Genomic DNA, 20,325 nt, shown 5'->3' with positions numbered 1-20,325 from the left:
ATTTCTTTATATTTTAATGTAGAGAAAATGAGTAAATGGCACATTTTTCGCCTTTGGCGAACTGCCACGGTATAAGCAGGATAATACCATTAGGTGAAGGGCATTACCACGTTGTGTATTATATCCTTATATATTTAGCCTTGTTCTTCTGTGCTTTGGCAGGACATGAAAGAGCTGGTGATGAAGAGAGAGGGGGGGAGGGGATGATGAGCAGGAAGCCCGCGGGGGAACAGGGGCTTTGCAATTGTATTAATTAAAGCAGACTCCGCCCCCTTGTTAGGCTCACTCATCTTAATGAAAATCTCAAAGAGGATGTGTCTCATTCAAGTTTGAGGGGGAGGTTAGAAGAGATGTGTGTGTGTGTTTGTGTGTGTGTCTGTGCGTGCGAATGTGTGTGTGCGTGTGTGTTTGTGTGTGTGCACGCACACATTTTTATGTTTGTGTGTGTGTGTGCGTGTTTGTGTGTGCACATGTGATTGTGCAGTATGACTGATGTGCATCAGACCTCAAAACACGTAGACACACAGTGATGTGCAAGTTAACACAACATACATTCTCCATGTTGTAGAGGTAGAGACACACACACACGCACACACACCCACATGCGCACACACACACCCACACGCACACACCCACACACACGCACACACACACACACACACACAGCCTTAGCCTCTAGCTGTGAGATGTTAGACTCCTCCCTGTAGAGGAGAAGGAGGAGAGGATGAAGAGGAGGAGGAGGGGATGAAGAGGAGGAGGAGAGGATGAAGAGAAGGAGGAGGGGATGAAGAGGAGGAGGAGGAGGGGATGAAGAGGAGGAGGAGAGGATGAAGAGGAGGAGGAGAGGATGAAGAGGAGGAGGAGAGGATGAAGAGGAGGAGGAGAGGATGAAGAGGAGGAGGAGGAGATGAGGAGGAGGAGGAGGGGATGAAGAGGAGGAGGAGAGGATGAAGAGGAGGAGGAGGAAGAGGAGGAGAGGATGAGGAGGAGAGGATGAAGAGGAGGAGGGGATGCAGAGGAGGAGAGGATGAAGAGGAGGAGGAGGGGATGAAGAGAAGGAGGAGAGGATGAAGAGGAGGAGGAGAGGATGAAGAGGAGGAGGAGGGGAGGAGAGGAGGAGGAGAGGATGGAGATGATGAAGAGGAGAGGAGGAGGAGAGGAAGAAGAGAAGGAAGAGGAGCTGGTCTGAAATCTGTTTCCATGCAGCAGCTCAGTGTTGGGTTTTTGATCTGCTCTCCGCATACATTAACACAAACCCTTCAGTCAAGAATTTACGTGCAGACATACATAACACACACACACACACACACACACACACACACACACTCACACTCACACTCACACTCACACACAGTCACATACAGTACATACACACACTCACATACAGTACGCACACACACACACACAGCAGTGTTGTTTCTCAGTTAATCCCCTTGTTCAGGTCTGAGAGTTTGTTCTTTACAGTGTTCTAATGTTCAAATGTGTCTCACTGTCAACATTGTGTTTATTAAGCTGTTCCTCCCTTCCTCCCTCCCTCCTCTCCTCCCTGTGTGTCCAGTGTTGGGGAGGTGCTGGAGAAGCATGGCCTCCAGAAGCCCGTCTCCTACGTGAGGAGCAGCCAGAGCAGCCAGGAGGAGGCGCTGCAGCTCATGGTCAAGCTCTGCAGACACACCGGGCGCAAGTAAGAACACACACACACACACATACACCCCCCCACCCCCACACACATACACACCCACACACACGTACGCACACACATACACACCCACACACATACACACACGCACACACACACACTTACGCACACACACACACACACACAAACGCACACACATGCATATATACATACACACACATACACATACATGCGCACGCGCACATGTAATGCAGAGCTATGATTATTTTCTCTACTGAGCTGAATGTATTATTTTAATGTCATAGACCACCTCGAAAAGCCACCATAACCTCTTTCAAAAAGCCAAACACCCTCTTTCCCGGTGGATTTGGTTTCTTCCAAATTAACACTGGACCTGGAAGCACCCCCCTCGCCTCGTCTCAGATAAACACGTTTTCATGGTCTGCTTGCATACATTTACACCTCAACTGATGAACAGGTCCTCCAAATATTAGGCTATTCAGTATATCCTCCTACCTCAGAGAGAGAAGTTTCTCTGTGGCTGTTGGTCCCTTTAAATCGGACCCCCATCCCTTGTCGTGTGGTGTGACACAGGGATCCGTGCTGGCACCAACTCTGTTTGCCCTATACATGCTCCCCCTCGGTCTTCTCATCAGCACATTCAAGGGTGTCAAATATCATCTATATTCTGACGACATCCAACTCCAGTTCTCTTTTAAACCCGGTAAAGTCGAGGGACTCAGCATCCTACATGACTGTCTGTCGGCCATTGACCAATGGATGGCGGATAATTTCCTGCAATTGAACGCCTCCAAGACTGAAGTGCTGATCATTGCAAATGATAAGACTGCCGCTACAGTGGTAAACCACATGGGGTCCCTCAAGGGAAATGTTAGGCCCTCTGTTAGAAACCTGGGTGTCTTCTTTGATCAGGCTATGCACTTGGACAAACATGTCAAATCCCTAACGCGTTCCTGTTTTTTCCACCTCAGAAATATTGCCAAACTCCGGTCCATTGTATCACATGCTGAATTAGAAATGTCTGTCCATGCATTTATTTCATCACGATTTGACTACTGTAATTCACTGTTTACCTGCCTCAACAAATCCTCTGTGGGACAACTTCAGCTAGTCCAAAACGCTGTTGCAAGACTACTCACCAGGTCAAAGAAGACATGCCACATCACCCCCATCCTGGCCTCCCTGCATTGGCTCCCAGTTCACCTCCGGATCGAGTTCAAAGTCCTGGTGTTCACCCACAGAGCTCTTCACAGACGGACCCCGGCCTACATCTCAGAACTTTTACACCCTCACTCTCTGAGTCGGTCTCTGAGATCATCCGACCAGGGTCTCCTGGCGGTGCCCCGGACCAGACTAAAAACCCAGGGTGACAGAGCATTTGAGGCGGTGGCGCCAAGACTCTGGAACGCTCTTCCCCAGGCCCTGAGAGAGCCATCCACTGAACTCATGTTCAAAAAACTTCTTAAGACACACATGTTCAGGCAGGCCTTCGGCCATCTATAACGCCTTGCTGCTCGCAATGTTGTTTTTTTTCTGTTCTGTGTCGTTTTAATTTTGTCTCGTGTTGTATTGCCATTTTAATTTATTACTGTAAAGCACTCTGTGCATCCGTGCTGTGAAGAGCGCTATATAAATAAAGCTTACTTACTTACTATATCAGATTCAATATACTTCATACTTCAGTATACAGTATATCATTCGGACCAATGCCAAGTGAGTAAAAAAAAAGTAGATTTGTTTTCCCTTACTTTTATTTTGAAAGTCCTTGAAAGAACGCTACCAGTAAGTTTAATTTCACATTTAAACTGCAAAAATGCACAAAAAAAACACTACAATTCCGCGCGCACCAACAACAACTATAATGTTTTTTATTGCCTTGTTTTATCATGTATACGATAATACGGTTTAATACAATAAAATGTGTTTACAAGAAGGCCATGTATGAAACAATACAGATCAACAAGCGGTGCACGAGGGCCATACAACCAAACACACAAACAGAGAAAAAATAAGGAAAAAAGGAAAAACTGAAAGACGCACTCGCTCCAACCCAACCCCCCCCCTACCCCCCAACCCAGGACCAACAAGTCTAAATCTATCAAACATTATCCAAGGGCTAAACTCCTTCCTTTTACCAGCAGCTGACAACCACAGAGCAATATTAGACTCTAGGGCTGCCCCCCAATAGTCGACTTAACGTTAGTCGACGAGAAGAGTCCTAGTCGAGCAAGTTTTCATTAGTCGCTTAGTCGCAGAAAGAAAAAAAACCCTCAAAATCTGCTTGGGATAACAATGTCCAGGGCCGGCCCGTATGTATAGACGGACTAGGCAATTGCCTAGAGCGGCACTTTGGCAAGGGTGGCAAAATGTGAGCCAACCAAGGGTCCATTTTTAATAAAAAAATAAAAAATCTAGGCGCGTCAATGGTTGAGCCTGCGTGATTGACACATTCCTCGTGGCTGAGGAATGTGTCTGCACCTGCTGCCGCCTCCCCCCCCTGCCCCCAGCTCTCACGAGCCATGACTGAGGGAAAATGGAAGCACGTTGTCCAAACGAGCAAAATGATCTGGCAGCGACTACAAAAAAAGGGACTATTGAAGGACCAAGCACTCCAAAAACAGAGGGGTTCGTTGTTTAAATATATTGATCCCACCGGGAGTAGCAAGGATGACGCACCTTCTTCAAATCCACCACCGAACCAAGAGACTGCTAGCACTAGTAACATTAGCACAACTACCTCAGTTGCTCCAGAAGAAGCAGCAGGTGCTAGCTTTAGCAGCATCGGAGCAGACAGGCCGCCTTCAAATCTACCGTCAAGCCCACAATGTCAGGAGATTGCCAAACTACCAACTACAGGCATTTGTCCACAAGAAGAAACAGCATGCTAGCTGTAGCACTAGCAGAACCATGACGAGAGCAGATGCTAACGTTAGCCTGCCTCCAGGACCAGATCTACCGTCAAGTTCACAAGCAACTTTTTGCGGAGTTGACTCCGGCTTTTGGAGAACGCAGTTTCTCAAAGTTGAAACTAATAAAAAACTACCTTCGTAGTACAATGACAAAGGACAGACTGAAATGGACTTGCAACGCTCTCCATAGAACACGAACTGGCACAGAGAATCGAAGTCGAGGATGCAATTGACCTTCGCTGCGATGAAGGCATGTCGTGCCGCTTCTGAAAGGTAGGCTAATCATAAATATGAAGCTAATCTTCATTTGCTCTCTAGTCGTTTCAACTGCTTGCGCAAATGCGCACATTCATGCGTGTGTGTTTTACGTACATGATAAAGTGGTATAGGACTGAGATTTACACTGGTATTATTTAGTTGGCGAATCTGCTGATATAATGTGCTTGCGCAAATGCGCACATTTCGTGTGTGTGCGTGTATGTGTTTGTTTTACGCACATAGGAGAGGTGCACTGGTATTTAGCTTGAGGAGCTGAAATTGGATTATTTTTGGAAAATAGATGTGCTGTAAATAATTTGTAACCAGGTTATATTTATTATGCAGACATTGGTGTTATTTGTATGGATCCCGCATATTGCAGAAATGCACAGGCCGGGCCTGGCGAGAAGCCAACGTAGGCCTAATTCTTTTCATCGTTCTCATTCGTTCGGCCTCTTATTAAGAAATGTGCGTATAGCCTATAATAGGCCTGCTACATTTTCGTTTGCATTCTGACCTCAGAAATGAGTTCTCATGTAGCTCCCCTTTATTTTTTATTTCTTCACTGATCGCTCGGCTGTTGTGAAAAATGAAATGTGTGTGGGCTACTTTTGTTTTCCGTGTGACAGTTTGTTGTGCTATATGACTGTTTAAATAAATGAGTAATAAAATGTTGTTCAGTCTCCTTGCTGTGTTGCCGAATGCCGACACATTGAGAATTAATCTACCGCTTTGCTGAGGCGGCTGCTGCCGCTCGCTCCGTGTGTATAATAATCATAATAATAAAGGAACGACTAGTCGACTAGTCGCTTGAAATGAGGACTTCTAGTCGAGCAGGAAAATCTTTAGTCGGGGGCAGGCCTATTAGACTCCTTAACCCCAATCACACGAGCCGTGGATACCTCCAAGTAAATTACATGGAGATATGTAAGAATCCAGCACTGTAGGAGCCATAATGTTTGTTTATTTTGTTTGTGTATGTTTATATTTGGTTTATTGTTTATGAGCCTGCATAACTGCCTTTGTTTATTGTCTATTATTTTGTAATTGGGTTCCTCTAATTGTTATGTGTGGGTGTGTCTACCTACAGGGTGTGGTTCTACCTACATAACTGGAGGGAGGGCCTAGAACAGGTAGACAGAGAGAGAGAGGGGGTTAGTTGGCTCGAGATATTTTCTGTTGACCGTCATATTTACGTTTTCATTCATTTCTTTCAGTTTAGTTTCATATTGTTCTCTTCCTCATAAGTTGAAGTGCTATTTAGTTTGATTTAATAAAACCTTAAACGTTATTTTTGTCTGGACATGGATCTCAAACGAGTCAAACAGCAACGAGTCCATCTAAGCCTCTCAGCGACCCTATATTGTTTTGTTTAGAAGTTGCTACAAGCACTTCAAAGAGAGTATTTCCCATCAGGGTATTTCCACCAGTTTCTTGGCCGCTGTAAGGCCAGCGAGGATAAGCCTTTTCTTGTGCATAGGAGCTGGTAACTGTGACACGTCATTCAGAAGTAAAACAGAAGGAAATACTGGCACAGTCAGAGAACATATGTCTGAGAACTGGGAGGAAACCTTCTTCCAAAAACATGCTACTGGTGGACATTCCCAGTACATGTGAATGAATGTTCCAGAAGCACCAAGTGGACATAAGGTACATCGAGAATCAGGCACAAGACCCATCATATTCAATCTCCTGGGAGTTAGATAAGTCCTGTGAGCATAATTTAAATGTATTTGCTGGTGGTCTGGATTACGAGAGGACAGTCGAATATTTTCCCAAACCGAATCCCAATCAAAATCAATATCTAACCCTGGCACATCCTTTCTCCAGACATTGTCCAGGGGAAGGTCCTAATAAGAGGACTCAAGTAAATTATGATAAAAATCTGAGACAAAGCCCCTTGATGTGCCTCTATCATAGAATAAGTTGTGAAATGGGTGTTGTCCTAATGGTTTGTCCCACGGTACCCCATGAGCCTTTAGTGCTGCCATAAGTTGCAGAAAAAAGAAGAAAGAGGTTCCAGGGAGATCATACTGCTTGATAAATCTTGAAATGAACGTAGACCAGAGTTATCATAAATATCCCCTAATGTATGAATGCCTTTCCTCTCCCAGTTGGGAAAACCAATAGGCTGCCTCCCTATAAGTAGTTGGGTGTTGTTGAGCAGTGGGGTGCAAGGATGCCACAGAGACTTAATAGCACAGGATTCCTGGACATCACACCATGTCTGGAACACGTGCGATAAGAGGGCCGAACCGCAACCTGCACTGTTTGATAGAAATGTTAGTATAGACAATATCCTGGAGCCTATATGGGGATACAAGGGCCTCTTCAAGTGGCCGCCAGGACACCCCTGCATTTGGGTCAAACCAAGTTATCAAAGATCTTAATGAGAAAGCATTAGAATATAATTTAAAATCTGGAAATACCAGCCCCCCATCCCGTCTCCTTCTCTGAGCGGTGGACGCTTGTTATTCCAAATAAATTTTCAAAAAGTTGCTGATTGTAGTTTCCGCCAATAGTCAGCAGGGGGGGGGTAAAGGGAGCATTGAACTGATAAAGTTTACCCTTGGTAATATATACATTTTGATTATTGAAGCACAGGCCTGCAATGAGTTGTTTAAGCTTGACCATCTATTGAGGTCATTGATAACCTTGTCATACAAGCGTGAGTAATTATGTTTCACAGTCTGGTTTACAGTAGGAAATATTTAAACACCAAGATATGTGAAATGCTTGACCATGGGAATGTTTGCAGGAAGATAGTAGACTTGGCGGCCTCATTAAGGGGCAGAAAGGCAGATTTTGGCCAGTTGATTCTAAACCCATACAGATTGCCAAAGTCCTCTATTAAACTGAGAAGATGGGGCACTGACAGAGGGATGTTGGAGAAAAAGAAGCACATCATCTGCGTAAAGATGTAGATCGTGAAGTCGTGTGCCACGGATAGAAATGGGTACATGGCCTGAGATTGTCTCACATATTGGGCCAGCGGCTCCAGAGATAAGTTGAAGAGTCCCGGACTTTAAAGACCCTACGATGAGTTTCGGTAAGCAGAAGTGTTTTCCGCCCAAAAAGACCACATTTCCCATGAGCCTCCCCGCATCGTAAACCTTAGCTACCTGAGCCGGGTGTTTTGAAGACGGAACGATCGCCACTGACGAGGTAATTACATAGGTCTTACTAGTAACGTTACTTTTGACAATATATAACGGTCATATTTAAATTATTCTTCGTCTTGTCGATCGTTTCGTCGTTTCGTCAGTAAATCGTTTTGTCATTCCAAGGAAGTTCTGGACGACCCGACCCCAAAATAATAATCTAAAAATAAACTACATACAAGAAACGACATTTGTCGAAAATGGACACAAACAAGTGTGCGTAATGTAGATTCACCCACATTAAAATGAGACTGTTTCGTAACCAAAAAATAAACTCCTCACCTTTAAAGGGCAGCCTTGTCTGGACGATCTAGAGACAGAAAAAAGTGGCGAGCAGATTTTCTCTGTTGAGATCATGGCTGGGGTCTGCATAAAGTACCCTGCATAAAAAACCCTCCCCTAATCCCATCTTCTCAAGAACTGCCCATAAATAGGACCACTCTAGTCTGTCAAATGCCTTCATGGCGTCCAGAGATATGACAGCTGTAGAAGTTCTGTCATCTTTACTGGCATCAATTACGTGGAGCAACCGTCTAAGGTTGTCGGTGGCTAGACGGCCTCTTATAAAGCCAGTTTAATCAGAATGGACCAGAGATGTCATAAAGGTTTGTTGTCGGCGGGCCAGGACCTTTGCATATATTTTGAGGTCAGAGCCCAGCAAGCTCAAGGGCCTATAGCTGCTACAATCAGTAGTTTTTTTCCCCCCTTTTTTAGTAGTAGGGAAATAAGAGCTGTATTGACATCCCTGGAAGATCTTCCTTGCTCCACTGAATGTAAATCATTGAGAGTAACAGAGGGCCGAGCAGGTCCCAGAAAGCTAGGTGTAGCTCGGGTGGTATGCCGTCCCAGCCAGCCGCCTTCCCCCTTTGCATCTCAGAGACCGCCTCCTTAAGTTCATCTAATGATGATGGGTGCAGCTTTTTGCTGAGCATCATTCTCTGTTACCCGTGGTAAATTAACTTGACCAAGAAAAGCCTCCAGCTTAGTATGATCAAGGGTTACCTCTGACTTGTACAGGTCTGAATAAAAATAATGGAAAGTATCATTAATCTTTTTAGGGTCTGTGGTTACCTAACCCGTTGGGTTCTAATAGATGGAATATCAGCAAATTTCTCACTGGCTCGGATCTTCATAGCCAGCAAGTGACTGGGTCTAGAGCTATAGAAGAAGTAGTGCTGTCTCATCCTGTGCATCTGGAATTCAGATTGTTGTCTCAGAATGGAATTTATTTCTTTTTTCACTACCTTCACCTGCAGGTCCAGTTGATTAGAATAATTGGTCTGAAGAGAAGAAAGTAAGGCAGCATAAAGGGTTTCTAATTTCTCCAATTTAGAGAGACGCTCCTTGCGTAAATCAGATGCAAAAAGTGTAATGTTGCTTCTAATAAATCCCTTTACTGAGTCCCATAGTACTCTCGGGTCTTGGACAGAGCCAACATTAAACTCCAGAAACTCTGAGTTTCTCCTTAAACTGCATACAGAACTTGTCATTGTTCAGCAATGTTGCATTAAAGCGTCATCAGGGGCACGGGACGTGAGTTTACTGAGTGAAGCAGTGAGAAGGAGACCTTTATGGTCAGACAGAGCTATGGGCATAAAATAAACATCAAAGCTATAAAAAATATGGGGAGTTGCAAATAAATAATCAATCCTGGAAAATGTCTTGTCTAGAAGAAAAGAAAGAAAAATCTTTCAAAGAGTGATTGATCAGACGCCAGAGGTCAATTACACCTGTGTCACTTGACCAAGCCTGTAGGGCAGTAGTGGACTGCCTCTGGTCTGAGGTTTCTGTGGCACCTGACCTATCTATCAGTGGGTCCCAGACCGCATTAAAATCGGCACCCACAATGAGCGCATAGTCGGTAAGCTCCAGCATTACGGTAGTGAGCTCATTATAAAAATCAGCATCATATGAGTTAGGGGCATATGTTGAGACCAGGGCAATTTTCCTGTTAGAGTATTCAACTTTAGCAATAGATATTCGGCCTTCGGAATCCGCCCACACTTCAAGAAGTTTAATATTTAATATTTAGCTACAATGGCATGTAGCGTGTTCTGGGGTTAGAGCTATGACTGTGACCAGTATAATTTATGATTATACCACGGTTATCACCAATATGAAGGAAAATTGATTTTATCAACTCAGGCACCACCCTGTTTTGTACAGGGAAACAAGATAACCTTTATCAATATTCTTAATTATTCATCAATCTCATTCTGTAGGCGGAGTCCTTGACTCAATCAAGTGACTTAAGATAATGTGATGACGCTTGGACGTGGTCAAAAGTTAATAATGTTTATTGAAATTATACTAATCAATTATCAAAATAATATTATAACACAATTCAAATAACAGATGAAAAAACACGTGGCAATATGAAAACACAGCAGAAATGAAAAGAATGATGTCATGGGTTATCACAGCCTATCCTAAGTCTTCTAAGCTTACAACACTTTGGCATCTCACACCACAATCATAGGAGACTGTTGGATACAACCTTAGTAGCGGTGTGTTAGCGCATTGCCCGGGCGGTGTTGTCTGGCTCGAAGCATGGAGGTGACGTGGTGGTCGCTCGGTTTGATGAAGGGGCAGCGCGCCTGCGCTCCGGTGGAAACAGTGATAGTAGCGTTGCTGCGCAAAGTTGAGGTTTGTGGAGTTCAAAGTTCAGTTTCAGAGTTCACAAGTTGCAAATATCTCATTCAAAACCTCTGCTCTCGCCAGAGGTGGATCTTTGAAGAGTTGGTGGAAATTCCTAAGCCCTGTGTCGACTCAGAGTTCTTAGATAGCGGTTTAGCATTTCACAGATACAGATATTGGGTCAATAAACCAGGGGGCCCTTGTTACCATCGTAAAACAGAGCTCACATTCTGTACTCACTCTGGAATCATCAAATATCCCAGTTATGGTTTCAACATGATATGACAATTCCACAACATGCCTAAACAACTGATTCATGATTTTAGCGAAAATATGGATACCAAACACGGCTATACAGAATTAGCAGCATAGAATCCGTTATTTGTAACACACAGTAACACTTGCATACAATGATGATGCATCAGCCTAATGACTTTATTCACCGGGTTTATTCACGTGGTGTTTGCATCACATGGTTGGAGGATGGAGCAATTTCATCTTTATTAAAGAACAAAGCAAGAATGGAGGTTCCTTTGTTCCACTGTGAGTGTCTGTGGATGTGTATTGTTGGCCTGGCCTGTCGCGGGGGATGGGGGGAGCAACAGGGTGTGAGAGGGTCTCCTTATCAAGATCTGCATTCCAACCTGAGGCAGACAGTGCCACAATATCACAGAACTGTTTTGTGGTCAGTAGAACGGTCAGTAGACTGTGTCATGTCCTACACCACTACAGGCAACACCCCGGGTCTTGGGGCTAAAAGATGAGGACGCTATGACATGGTAGAATCTATTAGCCAACCATTGAGTATCAGCTTTAAGTAGGTGGGTTTCACTCAGTAAAGCCAGGTCCACGTTTTTCCTTTTCAAAAGACCCAGAACACTTGTGCGTTTATGCTGAGTGCTAAGACCCCCTGTATTCCAGACTATTGCTTTCAAACTAGACATTAATTAAAGTGACTGGTGTATTACTGTCAGGTCTTCAATCAAAACTGAGTAAAGCCCCATACTGTGTTAAGGTCCTAAAGAATCCCACCCACCCGCGAGAACGCAAAAAAACAAAAAAGAGCGAGGCAAGCAGCAAAAACAGCACCACAAGGATGAAAAAATAAAACACTAACAAAACCCATCCCTCCCTTCCCTCTCCCGAATGACAAAATAGTCCGGAACCGGAAAAGAACCAAGGGCTTTCGAAGTCTCAGCCCAACAACAACACACAATTCTAATCATACAAACCCTGTTAGAAATAACACATGGTGAGGCAAAATGGTAACGTTATTCTGTGCGAAGATAATAAAGTCCGCCTAACTGTCCAAACAGGCACAACAGGCCACGGGCCGCTGCCAACATACCAATTATAACAGTAGGCCTACCGTTACCTTCAGTCCAAACATCAAAGAGGCAATCCATGTGGTAACGATAGCCTAGGCAATAGGCATCAAATACCAGCACAGGGGCAGGGAACGTCTCAGCTCAGGTGCAGGGAACGTCTCAGCTCAAGGGCAGGGAACGTCTCAGCTCAGGTGCAGGGAACGTCTCAGCTCAGGGGCAGGGAACGTCTCAGCTCAGGGGCAGGGAACATCTCGGGGAACCGGAGTGGCTGATGAGGATGCACTGGCATCAGCGCTGCTGCGCTCCATGAAACGCACTGCCTCCAACGGTGAGGTGAAGAGCTGGGTAGCCTGACCTAGTCGGATCTTGCTGTCTTGCTGACATCCACCATTGGATGAACAACAATTCTCTCCAACTCAATGGAAGCAAGACACAAGCCATCCTCATCGGCACTCCCCATCAAACCAAACAGGCTGGCATCTCCCATATCACCATCAAAGGTCACACCATCTGCCTCTCCTCACTGGTTACCAGCCTGGGATTCAAACTTGACCAAACGTTGTCATTTGACTCTGTCAAAGCTGTCTGCCAAACGTCATTCTACCACCTGAGAAACATTTCAAAGTTAAGACCCATACTCTCCACGTGTGATGCAGAAAAACTGGTCCATGCTTTGTCACCTCCCGTATTGACTATTGCAACTCCCTGCTTGCAGGACTTGCAATATGTCCAAAACAGTGCAATATGTCCAAAACAGTGCAATATGTCCAAAACAGTGCAATATGTCCAAAACAGTGCAATATGTCCGAAACAGTGCTGCCCGGGTTCTCACCAAAACCCGAAAGTCCCACTGGTCCCACCTACCTCCAATAACTCATTTCCCCCAAGCCCCCATCTAGGTCCCTCCGGTCAGACAGCGAACTGAACATGCTAGTTGTCCCCTGCACCAAGCTGGCTACAATGGGTGACCGAGCCTTCTCCACCCTGGGGCCACGCCTGTGGAACCAGCTCCCAGGAAACATCCGGGCCTCAGAATCCATCACTGCATTTAAATCTGGTCTAAAAATGCACCTGTTCCGTGCCGTCTTCTACTAGATTATTATTATTGTTATTATTATTATTATTAGATTTATTTTAATTTCATATTTAATATTTGTCATTAATCCTAGTTTTAATTATGTAAAATTATTTTAGCCAGTTATTGCCCTTTATGTCTTTATGTGTTGTTTTTTTTACTGCACTCTCTGAAGCACCTTGAGATTAGTCCTGCATTTTAAAGTGTGCTATATAAATAAAATGCATTATTATTATTATTAATATCTTCAGGATGGCAGGGTAAAGAAGCAAAGCCTCGGTGCCCTTCTCTCGTGCAGACGACATTGCTTGTGAAAATCCTCTACGGCGCCTGGCGGTGTAATCGCTGAAGTCGGCGGCGAATCTGAGCACCCGGTTGTCTATGGAAGGGGGGTGTTTCCTCGCTTCACGGAGGATGGCTTGGCGAGTGGGGAAACGCAGGCAGCAAAATAAATGAAGGCCCGAGGTCTCCTTCCTTCGGGGGGCCGTTTCTGAAAATCCTGTGAGCATGCTCGATCTCAGGGCGATTAATGGAGGGGAACCACACCGGTATCATCCGCTCCAAATACAGAATTGGAGCGTCTTTCTCAACGTTCTCCGGTAGCCCATAAACTCGAATATTGCACCTCCTACTACGGTCCTCTAGATCAGCCATCTTCAGCTCTGCAGCTTTTCTTGCATGGTGGAGATACCGGCTGCGTTTTTCTCAGTGCCACTTTTCACGGCAGCTAGCTCCCCTTCTGTCAATACAACACGTGTTGTGCGCCTGCTAGTTAGCTGTTGTAGGCTAGCATCCAGCTCCTCGCGTAGCAAGGTTCTCACCACATCGGCGATGGACTGAATATCTTTGTCTTTCAGAGTTCCAGCCGAGTTCTTACCCTTCAGTTTCGACATTGTTTTCCTATAGCTAATAAAAGGTTTGTTTGGCGTGAAATGAACGATATATTAGTAAAAAGTGTGAAGTTGTCGGAGAGCTCAAAACATAAGCAGCCATTCGATCTGCGCAGCAACCGGAAGTCCGTGCCCCCTCAGTTTTTTGGGTTGCATGACGCCCCTGTACATACATACATACATACATACATACACATACACAAAGCACACACAACACACGCACAACAAACACTCTTATACAGTCTCTGCACACTCATTCACACATACCTGTGCATGCACAATTAGACTCAGACTCAGGTTTGGATGATGATGACAGTTATCATGATGATGATGATTATGATGGGGATCAAATCAAACTTTATTTGTATAGCGCATTTCATACAATGCGCTTTACAGAGAGCAATGGGAGGGTGTGCATCGGTCCCACCCCTACATATTCCAGAGGGAAGCAAAAAAGCAGTTTCACCTCTCTCAACGAGATGAGAACGTGCCAGTTGCAGGGCAACCAGCATCTGTATATATATCTAAATATACACACAGTGCACAACAGGATATACACTAATGTATACGAGGATTCACAAGCAGGCTAGAGGTTGCCTTTCTGTGTCTCCAGCAAGGGCGTAGGTTTGGTTTCAACATTGGTAAGGACCATATAACAGTGTAGGCTGCATACACAATTTTTGCTGGGGACAAGAGGTTAAACCTCTTAAATATTCAGTGTATCACATCCTGCCTTAGTGTATCACATCCTGCCTGCTGCTGCATCCCTCCACTCTCTCTCGACATTTGCTGCTGCATCCCTCCACACTCTCTCTCTCTCTTGGTTGCTGCTGCATCCCTCCACTCTCTCTCTCTCTCAACTCTCTCTCTTTCAACTGCTGCTGTGTCCCTCCACTCTCTCTCTCTCTCGACTGCTGCTGTGCTTCATGCAAAAAAATGATTTGATTAAAATTGAGATTTTCATTGGATTTTTAGACTTACATTTAACTCATAAATTGATATATCTGTCAATTGGGGGAGTCACAAAATACCAGACATTTAGTAGCCAAAATTATGAAATTCCACAATCCTGGATACCCAATTTTATACCATACAGTAGGACCCCACTTATCCGAACCCAACGGGACCGAAGGTCGTTCGTATCTCTGAAATGTCCGGATGACTGAAACTTATGTTAAAATGCACCAAATTCAATAAGTGGTATACTTGTTTCATATAGACTCATAATAGACCAATAAATACCCTTAATTACATGTGAAAATGCATCAAAATTGCAATCAAATAGCCAACTAAACTAATATAGCCTAGCCAATAATAGACCTACAGTAGCCTATAATAAAATAACCGAATTTCCACTTGAGTGCGTGCTTTGATCAAATACAGTAGCCTACTTTATTCTCAAATGAGGCGTACGCTGCATCGATAGGCTACTGTATTCGCAGAACAAAATGGTATAAACAACCCAACATTAGAACAATTAGAGCAAATGATAATAAATAAATAAATAAATGAAATGACAGACAAGTTGTTGTGTCTCTAAGTCAACCGATGTAGGCTAATGTGGGCTGTAGGCTATTATTTAACAAATACAGTAGCCTAGGTCTATAGCTAATCTACATGCCCACAACATGTCTGTGTTCCTGAAGTCCATTAACTGGGAACGAAAAATGACTCGATGCTGCTTCAGGTTGCTGACGCGCTTTCTGGCTACCAAGGAATGCAGCTCTCGCGCAGCAGACTCGTTTGCGTTTTGCGCTCGACATTAGAGTAACAAAGAAATGAATGCTACAGCCTATAGACAACATGTAGGTCTACATACAGTTCAGTTTTTTTTCACAGTTGGATACAGTACTGTAATGAAAATCCCACCAGTAACCAGATAGCAGGCAAAAAAAAACAACGTTTTTTAAGCCTGTCCGGTAGACCGGGAGGTTCGCATCTCTGAAGTTCGGATGAGTGGGGTCCTACTGTAGTTGGAAAAAATAAATCCCATGTACTTCAACATACACTACTTTATTAACGTGGACCTGGCTTTACTGAGTGAAACCCACCTACTTAAAGCTGACCCATCCCCTGGGGGAGCGCTGAGCAGCAGCGGTGCCACGCTCGGGAATCATTTGGTGATATATAGCCCCCCAATTCCAACCCTTGATGCTGAGTGCCAAGCAGGGAGGCAATGGGTACCATTTTTATAGTCTTTGGTATGACTGTAGCCTATTTCTCTTGTGATGTTCCTGAGTCTAATCTGATCTAGACTCGGGGCTCGAGATCCAAACGTCGTATTGATAGACACCACCAATATAAGTAGTGATTTTGATTGTGGAGATATGGTATACAAGTGATCATCATCATGATGGCGGTGATGATGATGATGGTGATGATCATGATGGTGGTGATGATCATGATGGTGGTGGTGGTGATGATGATGGTGATGATGATGGTGATGATGATGGTAGTGATGATGATGATGTTAATGGTGATGTTGATGGTGGTGGTGATGGTGGTGTTGATGATGGTGGTGATGTTGATGATGGTGGTGATGATGATGGTGGTGTTGATGATGGTGGTAATGATGATGGCGATGATGATGGTGATGTGTATTCCAGGAACCCCCCGGTCAGTGAGACTGTGTGGAGGAGCCTCATGCAGGACCTCCTGACCATGCAGCACAACGTCTACACCTGCCTTCAGCCTGAGACCTGCCACCAGGTAAGGGTTAGACTCACACTCAAACACACACAAACCCACCCACACATACACATGCTCCAGGTTCATCTTGGTCGTCCGTGGTCTCTTGGCCCTCAGGTGCTGGTGGAGTCGTTGCTGTGCTCCAGCCGGGTGGACAACGTGCTTCTGGCCGGTCAACTGATGCAGTGCTCCTCCGCGGGACAGGATGTCCCCGTCAGCCTGTCCCTCCGTGGGGGGCGGGGCCTGAGGGTGGACTACCACCAGAGTGTGGAGCTGGTGCTGGCTGCCGCCCGAGAGTACTTCAACTCCTCCACCACGCTCACCGACCCCTGCATGGACCTGGCCAGGTCAGCCTGTGTGTGAGGGAGAGGGAGAGGGAGAGGGAGAGAGAGAGAGAGAGAGAGAGAGAGAGAGAGAGAGAGAGAGAGAGAGAGACTCTGTCTGCTCCTCTCTGTTCCTCCTCTCTCTGTGCTCCTGGTAGGGAATTGGGACAGTAATGGGGTCGTCACTCTTTTATAGTAACCAACAGAGACGCCCCCCGCTCCACACACACACACCAGCATCCATTCTGACACCCCCTGTGTGTGTCTGGCTTTGTGTGTGTGTGTGTGTGCGCTTTTGGTGTCCTCTAGATGAAAATAAACGCCCCACAGACACACATTCTGTCCCGTGTGCTAGATACTCAATGGCCTCATACACACGCACACACACACACACACACACACACACACACACACACACACACACACACACACACACACATACCCCAGCCCCTTCTCACACACACACACACACACACACACACACACACCCCAGCCCCTTCTCACACGCACACACACCCCAGCCCCTCCTCGTGTCCTAAATGACATGGGCCCAGACTGGACGCAGGACACAGTGACAGCAGAGAAGCAGTGGAACAGGTAAACCCCTCAGTCTAATGATGATCCTGCAGCCATCAGGGAAGGGGGGGGGGGTAGAGGGACATCTGAAGTTGTCTATTGTCCCCGTAGGCTGAGTGCTGATGTTCTGTTCAGATAACGTCCTGCGAGTGTGAGAGAGAGAGTGGAGGGGGAGGCAGTGTGAGAGAGAGAGTGGAGGGGGAGGGGGAGTAATAGCCTAATGTTACGACTGTTATGAATGGCCGCCGTGTCTGTTGTGTGAAAACTCATGCGAAGCCATCTGCATTTTACAGGCCGATTTTTGACATTTCCTGTGAAGGATTTCCTTATTATTTTTGGTTTCTACTAGTCTACTGCACTTTTGTTGTGATGTTGTGATTAACCTTCGGCCAAGAGGACCTGAGTTACTGTTGCCAGCATAAGTGAAAGAGTTAGCTCAGCAGTACAAACTAGGGCTGCAATGAACCATTATTTTGGTAATCGATTAATCTATAAACCTTTTTTTTTGTGCAAATAATCGATTAATCCAATGATTATTTTCCATAGCAAATTAAAACTAAGACTGTGAGCAGCAGTGGGCGGGCCCTCGCACCCCATCCGTGTTGGGGTGCGGCACCGTTAAAGGGTGTGCTATTTCGGTGTCCAGTACTGAGAGAAACTTCCTGTCACCAGTAGGTGGCGCTCTAAGCGTGACTCAATACCGACACATAGATGTGTTCAGGACTGTACCTTGATGAAGCATGAGAAATGTTGTGTAAATCGGTCAATGTATGTAGGAGTTATGATGACTTCCTGCTTGACCTGTAGGCGGCGCTATAAGTATGACTCAATACTGACCTACAGATGTGTTCCAGACGCGACCTTCATCAAGCGTGAGCAATTTGGCGTAAATTGGATAATGTATGTAGGAGTTATGAGGACTTCCTGTAAGCAGTAGGTGGCGCTATAAGTATGTCTCAATGCTGACGCACAGATGTGTTCAGGATGCAACCTTCATCAACCCTGAGCAATTTGGAGTAAATCGGATAACGTATGTAGGAGTTATGAGTAGGGCTGCCCCCTGACAGTCGACGCGTCAAATCATCAGTCGGAGACCCTTAAGTCGACTGAGATTCTTTAAGTCGAGCAGTCGTGTTCTGCTCCGCTGTCAAGGACTAGGAGGTGGACTAATCACTCACCAGCCTTGTGATTTATATAGGACAGGCCAATCATTCGTTTTAGACCTAGGCTATTAGCGTAGCTATTTGTTGGGCTGTAAAAGAAGAGTTAAGACTGATATAGCAGAGGGAAGAAGGCAGGGAGCCCCTCTCCCCTCCGCTAAGCGTCTAGCCTAGCCTAGCAATGCGCCAGCAATCACGTGCATTTCCCAAATGGAATATCCCAACTCACTGCTTTCCTAGATCAATCTTCTTGTATATCTAATGGTAAAAATAGGGTTTCCCATAGACAGCTTGAGCTCTAACGTCTGTGAAAATGCTTTAGTGACATGACACAAAATGGATATGAAGACAAAATGTTTAAGATATTGATAACCTTTTTATTTAATATCTATTAATTATCTCGATTATTAGTGGTCCAAACCATGGACAATGCAAGAAAGAGGGATGGGCTGCACTTGAAACAAGCTATCAAACACATTCGTAGGCAGCGGAGAGGATTTTAGCGGAGCGGAAATATGAGCAAGCCTAATCATTTATTTTGAAACTTAATTTTAGTTTTTTGTTCAAAGGAAAATAATAAACACCAATCAAGGTAAAATAGCCCAATAAAGGCTATTCAAGCATAAATGGACGAAAGTTCGTTCAGAAAAAGATTGAACAAAATGAAGCATCCCTCCATCTTATTCCACAAACCGATAGCCAGGCTATTCTAGCTATTTAAAAATGCTGTAATTATGTAATGGTCATTCTCGTTGATTTCAAATAGCCTAGCCTACTCAGAAATGTGCCTCGGCAACAATTGGTTCTTTCTATAGGCTACCAATATAGGCCTAACCAAAATAATCACAGAAACTTGATTTTCTGATAGCCAGGAGAAAGAGAAAAAACACATGACGATTTGACGCGTCGCTTTGAACACCAAGTCTGAGTCGAATCACAAAATCCTGAGTTGAAGACAGCCCTAGTTATGAGTACTTCCTGTTTCACCAGTAGGTGGCGCTGTAAGTGTGACTCAATACCGATGCGTAGATGTGTTCAGAATGCGACCTTCATGAAGCATCAGCAATTTGGTGCAAATCGGATAATGTATGTAGGGTGTTTTGAGGACTTCCTGTTTCACCAATAGGTGGCGCTATACGTATGACGCAATACTGACACATAGATGTGTTCAAGACAGAACCTTCATGAAGCGTGAGAAATATCGGACAAATTGGATAATGTTTGTAGGCAGGGCTAAAAATTAACACCCGCCACCCGCCAATGGTGGGTAAAATTTATATCCGCCACGCTGGTGGGTAAATGTTTGTACCAATAGAGTCATGTAATAAATTATGCGTGCAACGCCACATCCATGCCATAGGCGTTCTGTTTGTTGTGTGTTGCACTTAAATAGCTCCCCCGCTGCACCAAATAAAGTTTTCAGTCATGACTGTTGCGAAACCTCGCGCACTAAGAGAGACTGGTGACGCGAGGCTACTCGCGCACAGAAAATCGTTCCCATTTACCTCAGAGGATGCGCGCTACTACAGTCAACACCTACAGTAGATGTGTACCATCCTGTCTCTGGGCTTCCATAGCATACCAAGCCACTGTTTCTCAGAAGGGATGTCTTTGATTGCTTGTCATGTAGCTTATAAACTCTGAAGACGGTACTGGTTCCTCC

The 20,325-nt window shown here is 45.0% G+C and overlaps 1 protein-coding gene across 3 annotated transcripts in view; it reads left to right on the top strand.

The window, feature by feature from the left end:
• The window catches only part of nbas (NBAS subunit of NRZ tethering complex), a gene marked incomplete at its 5' end in the record, with an annotated part of 391,676 nt that overhangs the window by 93,280 nt on the left and 278,071 nt on the right, over positions 1–20,325 (top strand). For all 3 annotated transcript variants that reach the window (XR_014630909.1, XR_014630910.1, XM_084453787.1), the window contains 3 exons: positions 1,559–1,681; positions 16,522–16,624; positions 16,721–16,950. Coding sequence is in view for 1 of the 3 variants with exons in the window: in XM_084453787.1 (XP_084309913.1) it covers positions 1,559–1,681; positions 16,522–16,624; positions 16,721–16,950 (456 nt within the window). The remainder of the gene's footprint in view (positions 1–1,558; positions 1,682–16,521; positions 16,625–16,720; positions 16,951–20,325) is intronic.

This window comes from Borostomias antarcticus (assembly GCF_949987555.1).
Source record: "Borostomias antarcticus genome assembly, chromosome: 19".
Classification (NCBI taxonomy): Eukaryota; Metazoa; Chordata; class Actinopteri; order Stomiiformes; family Stomiidae; genus Borostomias; species Borostomias antarcticus.
The sequence above is the reverse complement of the archived record's forward strand: the minus strand, read 5'-3'. Positions and strand labels throughout refer to the sequence as shown.